The sequence below is a fragment of the Trichoplax adhaerens genome, genomic scaffold (genome assembly GCF_000150275.1).
Source record: "Trichoplax adhaerens TRIADscaffold_6 genomic scaffold, whole genome shotgun sequence".
NCBI classification, from domain to species: domain Eukaryota; kingdom Metazoa; phylum Placozoa; class Uniplacotomia; order Trichoplacea; family Trichoplacidae; genus Trichoplax; species Trichoplax adhaerens.
In genome coordinates this window covers 4,240,371-4,247,310 of record NW_002060948.1, presented here as the reverse complement: position 1 = coordinate 4,247,310, position 6,940 = coordinate 4,240,371, and the positions used below count along the sequence as shown (strand labels likewise).

General features: G+C 29.0%; 1 protein-coding gene across 1 annotated transcript; it reads left to right on the top strand.

Annotated features, from left to right (window-relative positions):
• Window positions 1–2,580: 2,580 nt before the first annotated feature.
• Window positions 2,581–6,612, top strand: TRIADDRAFT_57588 (uncharacterized protein; the record flags this gene model as incomplete). Its single annotated transcript, XM_002113758.1, has 3 exons — window positions 2,581–3,671; window positions 5,478–5,523; window positions 6,592–6,612. The coding sequence occupies 3 exons, from the start codon at window positions 2,581–2,583 to the stop codon at window positions 6,610–6,612; spliced, it is 1,158 nt and encodes a 385-aa protein (XP_002113794.1).
• Between the last annotated feature and the right edge of the window lie 328 nt (window positions 6,613–6,940).

The following is a 6,940-nucleotide window of genomic DNA, read 5'->3' as shown; positions in this document are numbered from 1 at the left end:
CAATATTTATATTGTATAGCAAGTTTTAAATATTATTTAATTTTTTATCAAATCGGAAGATATTAAAATAAACAAAATCAAATAATGCTGGTCTTTTTGATAATTATAAAATTTCAGAAAATGATAATCTATTTTCATCTGATTTGAAAAACTATTACCGCAAACAGAGCACTGCAAATACCCTAGAATACAAAATTTGCTGATATGTTCTTATTTGTTTTTGCAGTAACTAAACAAAAACTACTATTCAGCTGATAAACGTAGATATGGTGAAACGAAATTGCAAATTTTAAGTTCAAAATCAGAGGGGTAAATCCCAGTTAGAATATAAAAATTATTTTATCTATTAAATAGGAAGGGAATAATGCTAAATTTATTATTAATCGTTACTAGCAGCTTCATTATTTAAAAAAATAATAATGGTGCGATTATAGTGCTAAGGCCTCAATGAATAGTACAATATTTTTTAATCTACCTTCTGCTAATACAATAACAAATAGCAATACAGCAATATTTCAAACAACGAATCCTTTTATTTTCGGATTAAGTAAACTTCAGGCAATGGCCGCATAAAGCTAGCTTTCATAATTTCATAGTAAGTATTATCCTTTCATAGCTTATCTAAAGACTAATATTGACAAAGATAGCAGTTTTGCACCACTTTGCTAATAGCAACCCAAGATTAAATCTTTTTAGCAAATAATTAAAATAAACCAAAGGTTCAAATATTAAAATTAAAAATTAAAAAATTAAATTCCCGGTACTGTAATATTAATTTCATAGTCAACTTTCTACCAGTTCTTCATCTCGTTCTTATCTTTAAAACTATTTTATCAAGTCAAATACTTACACTATAGGTATAAAGTTGTAGGAAATAATCCTCTCCCGATCTTAAATTCTTAAGCATTAAATTTTTAGTCATGTCAATGGCAATTAAGATATTCCGATAGTTGACATATAATCATATTATATATGCAGTCATGCACGTTAGCAAATTCTCATCATTCTTATTTTTTGTTTATTCACACTATTCTTTGATCATTTTTTGGAAAAATTAAAGCGTAGTAAATTATATCACTAGGATTTCACTTCGAATAAGAAGAGAATTTAGCAAAATTTGCGCATCTAATTACAGTTGGATATGCGCTATAACAAATAATCTAGTCAAAACGATGAAAAATTGGTTATAACGTAAACGAATTTTCTGTGATAGAAATAAGCTATCTGTCTAAATTTAATGTCTAAACGTATATTTTTTCCTATTCTTTTAAAATTAGTAGCTGCATTTTCATGCCTAACAAATCAACTTTTCAAATATTTACTACGGATGCCAATAATAATAATGGTCTACTTATTTACGTAATATCTTTATAAATGTAAATTACATAATGGTCTATATAATTATTAGAACTCAACAGCGGTAAATAAAATTGTAAAATATCAAATTCAATATTTAAAATATATGTGGCAATTGCAGTGATAACATACACTCACTAAAGAATTACATCTGTATTTTCTATTGCTTTATTGCTACCTCAAAACTATTAGGAAGTCTACTGATGAGAAAAGTAAAAAAATACGGGACAAAATATCATTGTGAAAACATTGATTCGTTTTTTCATATGCGAACAACAATAAAGATATGCACTCGCACGGATTCAACATATAATTATATCTATAGATATTACATAGTTTACTTCTGGAAATTGGTCAGTTACATAATTTTCGTGGCTCTTAATTCACTGAACCAATTATGAAAGCCAATCACACAGCTTGATAAGTACCGTAACTTTAAGATAAAAACAGTCACTGCTGAGATCGATATCAAATTATAAAAATGGCGATTTACTTGCATATTAACTTAAAAATAATATCACGCTCATAAAATAATCCCATGTCATGTAGTGGCTTTTGTAAACAAATACATATCGGATTTTCGTTCGATAATACACCTTGTCATTAGTTGATAATATCGTTACATGTAGTAACATTCATAATTTACTTTATTTATGCACTGATAACTAATGTTACTAAAACAGCACTATAAATTAACTACTTTCTAATAAAGCATAAGTTCCGATTTTGTATTAGAAGTGAAATATGTACTTACTATACGCTCCTGATAATGAGAAATCATTAGTATGTATAGCCATAACGCGAGCAGATGTCTGGGAGGCCAAATCTGGTGGTAGACTCATAGTTCCTAGTGGCAGTTTTAAATTCTTCGTTACAAAATTCGACTTGAGGTATCCGTACACATCACTAATATATTTATTTCTGTACATATTCAAATAATAACCAGAATTCGTAGCGATAATAAATTAATAATGATCAAGTAATTAGATCAATGAACAATAGCCGTCTTTTTTCTATTATGAAACAATGACAGGAACTGCAATATAATTAATAACTATGATATTTCCGTATAGGGTTAGAGATTTCATAGTTATATTTAATAATAATTAGGCAAGCTCATCTATAAATATCAATTTTTCAATTTTATTTCGGCATTTAGAATAATTTTTTCAGAAAAAAATAGCATATTGTCTCCATAGCGAGAGCCATTTTATAATTATAAAAATGACTACTAAACTGCCTTATCAATCGAATGAAAATATTTCACAGCATTCAAACGCAAGCGTAACATTACGAGATATCTTGCAGTCTTATTCACTTTTTGCAATATTAGGTATTATTGTAGGGTGTATTGGTGTGCTATTTCAAACTTGGGTTATCATTACAGTATGGCTAACGAAACGAATGCATGTTGCATCATTCATATTAATGGGAAATTTAGCTGTTGCTGATCTTATGTATAGCATTTCGTTATTCTTTTACGGTGTGCTGCAGCTGATGTATATCACAACTTCTCCGATTTTAATGGTTATGGTTGTTAATTGTTATATTTCATTTTTCTTAATTGGTATGAATTACGGTACATCGATTATAACGTTAACATTTATTAGTTACGATCGTTATTACAAAATCATCTCGCCATTATCGAGTGAATGCCGCAGTAAGAGAAGAATTGTTTACTACCTCATCACTTCCTGGCTACTAGGTATTTTAGTAGGTATGCTATTAGCTTTAACAACAGGAGTTGATCCTAATTTTCCGTTTACCTGTGATGTATCGTATAATGTTGGTTTAGCTGGTACGCAAGCGATCTATACATTTTTAACTTTAGCATTTTATGTTATACCTGTTATTGTCATATTGATATGCTACAGCAAATTAATCCATCGACTACGACATTTATCACGTCCAGGAATTAATAACAAAGAGCAATTGCGAAACCATAATGAATCAAAGCATTCAGCCATAAGACTAATTATTGCGGTTACTGCTATCTTCATTATTGTTACTTGGCCTTACTGGGTATCATCGCTAGGATTAGTTTATACTGGAGACACTTTTGTTTCATTGCGCGCTAGTGGTAAGATTCTTGAAGCAAGCATAGCAGGATTTGCAAGTGTACCCATCATGTTAACTGCATTTATCTATCCGCCTTTATATCTGATATTCAATAAAAGCCTCCGTCATGATATGCTAGCCATACTACGGTGTCCATGGCATGCCAGCCTCCCATTACTAATGAGAAGAACCTACAGTTCTAAAAATCAAATTATAATTATGACGCGCACAGCATCGACAACAAATACTAATATTAAGTATGTGTCACACGATAAAGCATCAATCAGTTTATTAAATGCATAGAATGATTGCTTGCAATTGAAGAACTAACCGTAGTGGATATGGCTATATGGTAATAATTTAATAATAGTAAACTGACTATTCCTTTCCAGGCTAGCGCAAATATACGCGAAAGTGTATATATTTACTGCACTAAATACCTATAGTATTTTGCAAACTCGAATTAGAATTGTTGCAGAGAAATATTCTCTCATATTTCACTTGTATAAGTGTTGGAAATAATTTTACGATTACCTTTCGAAATTTCTAGTAATATAGTAACTGGATTCAATTTTAGTCGCTTTCTTAGTGCATATTTCATGTCCATAAGTATTGCGGAAACATTATTACCTTGTCGCAGAGCCCCACAAAACACATAGAATTTAATAACACTTATGTGCGAAATTTTAAACTTACGTTGGTAGTTGTGTCCTAAGTGTTTATTTTCCGCGTTCTAAGCTTCTATTTCATATGTAGAAATGTAATCCTATTTTGTTAACATAATATTTGTGAATGATGCTGTTATTTTCAACTTTGTTCAACATATTATCTAAATAAAGCTTTGAAATTTCCTAAACATTTTGGTCTATACTGCTTATTAATCGTCTCAAATTATTAAAATTACTCAGTTTTTAATATTATCTACTTGATCCAATTTATTTTATTCTCTTTTAAGTAACTTAAAAATATTAATATAAATTAGCAATTAATAAACTAATTATACAAGTAATTAATATTCTACTTGTAGCAAACATATTTTTATAAATTTACCCAATTAAATTTATAAATACCTTTTACTTTTAAATAGTATATAGTACAAATAGCAAGAGAGGACAAAATCGTCTAGAATTTAAAAGGTCTATATGTTATATATATACTGTTAGCAATGTGATGCTAATTTCTTTCATAGTCTCGTGTGGAAAAAGATTTTGTATGAAGAGAATCGTCCATCAATTAAATTTAAATCCTAATCTTTCAGATATTCGTATATATGTTATATACTATATAATTTATCCGTTATCACAGCGCATTAATGAAGGAATCTAATCTTAAAAACACGAGCTAATCAATCGATATAATCACATATTAATTAATTAAAAAAATACAATGTTTTTAACAACAATGCTGATACGACAGAACGCAATAATGATTAATCAATTAGCCAATCCTGTCAGATAATTTATGAGATAAAGTATTTTTTCTGTCTGCTATTATCTTATTTCGAGAAAATAACTATAACTGTATAGATACAACTGAATTTAATAAGTATAGCTTTCACATAATTTAGTGATCTGCAAGAAGTTGAAAAATGTGATCAATAATAATTTTGACAGGACATATTCGCACTATGTACTGTAATTTTCAGATTTATGGATATAAAACATGGATATATAGTAGTTAGTTCATAAATATTTCAAAATATCAAAATTATTGCAGCAGCACTTTTATTTAAAGCAATATAATGCTGTCCAATGTATATTGGATATTTTAAAGGCAATTAAGCGTCATACAACATTCATTTACCCTCAGCCTAATAATAACTGTTTAAAATAAATGCATACGCATATTGTGAGTTGTAATGTAACTTAGTATTGTGATTGTAGACTGTTAGCCATGTGTAGTATAATGTACAGTAGATATTTATCCTAAGAGATATTTGGTAGCTGTAACTATAGACTGTAGTGGTAGAGACTCTATGCTAGAGTACAGATGACTATATACAGTAAGCTGTTGAGTTACTAATATGGCTATAGGTAAAAATAGAACTATAAATCATATATTAGGATATGGTTAATTCATTGTACTTTGGCTGGTGTGAATAATGTCTACGTAAGTACTGTAGTCGTATCCATATTGGATTAATGATGGCCCGCAGTAGAATAGTCTTATTAAGAATAATTTAACTATGTGTAAAATAAGGTAAAAGGTTGCCATGCGGATTGTAGCTGCGAATGCTACGGAAAGTATAAAAGCATGCAACTTTAGATTATTCTGTTAGTTCGTTCTAGAAGTCTTTAGAAGTAGTATTCGGCTAGAGTAGAGCTGTGTAGTTAATCTTTGTATAAGATTCAATAAAGCCCTTATTTTTCTAAAATTTGGAATCTCGTGATTGGTATATATCACATGAGTCTAAATAGTAACTACTATTACTAATTGTATTAATACTCTGCAACTCACTTCCTCAAAGGAAGCGGGCAAATCCGTCATATTCAAACTACTACATATCAAAAACCTTCTGTAAATTTAGTCTAAAAACATTAAGTATTATAATACTCTAGCAGACAGTGTAATCCAAATGATTAAATAATAAAATATATTCAATGTTGATCACCATCTGTTAACGGGACAGCTACCCCAGTATATATTAGAAAAGGATTTTTAATCTTACTTTTGATCAAATGCATACAGACCCGTTAGTAAGAATTCGCAGCTTTATACCAAATGTGTGCACAAATTTAAGCGTATATTTCACTTCTTCATCTTCACCTGTGCATGATCGCTTATATATTACATTAACTTTTAACTAGGTAAGTGACACAATTTCAAAATTGATTAGATTAGGAAATACTGATAATTTACTATATGGTATAACCGTACAAGCTAGGAGCCCTGATACAACTATCTGCAAATTTCTATATTACCTTTCCTTTTATCACTAAATAATTCCTTACTGAAAATGATTCCAAAATAGTCCATGTTTAGATAATATAAAATATCACTTGAAAATCAAGCAGACACTTTCCATTTGGTGAACATGTTCATATTTCTAATCATCAATTAATAACGCTCATATAAAAATATGAGTACCCTTTGAATTGTGAATTCAGAAAATTATCCATTTCCTAATATTAATAACTGTCTATAATATAATTATTAATTTTATGCTATTATTAACAGATTGCTTCTAGCATTGAATAATGTTATATTTCATACATCCTGTTATGATCTGCAATAAAATTAACAGTAAATCTTATTAAAAAAGTGTAAATTTAAAATAGATAACTTGATGTTATTGCTAAAAGAATAGTTCAAGCATAATCTAAATTAGCCCGAAGACGGAAACAATATCGTGAGAAGTAAGGTCAAATGTCATCGCTAAGTATCCATTAATAGCCTAGATTCATAGTATGCCAAAGCTATAGGTAGATATTAGAAATTAAAATCTGATTTATCAGTACAATACTAGAATAGTAGTTTTTAATATAATGCAAATAAAATGGCAAATCATACTGTTCGACTATTCTAT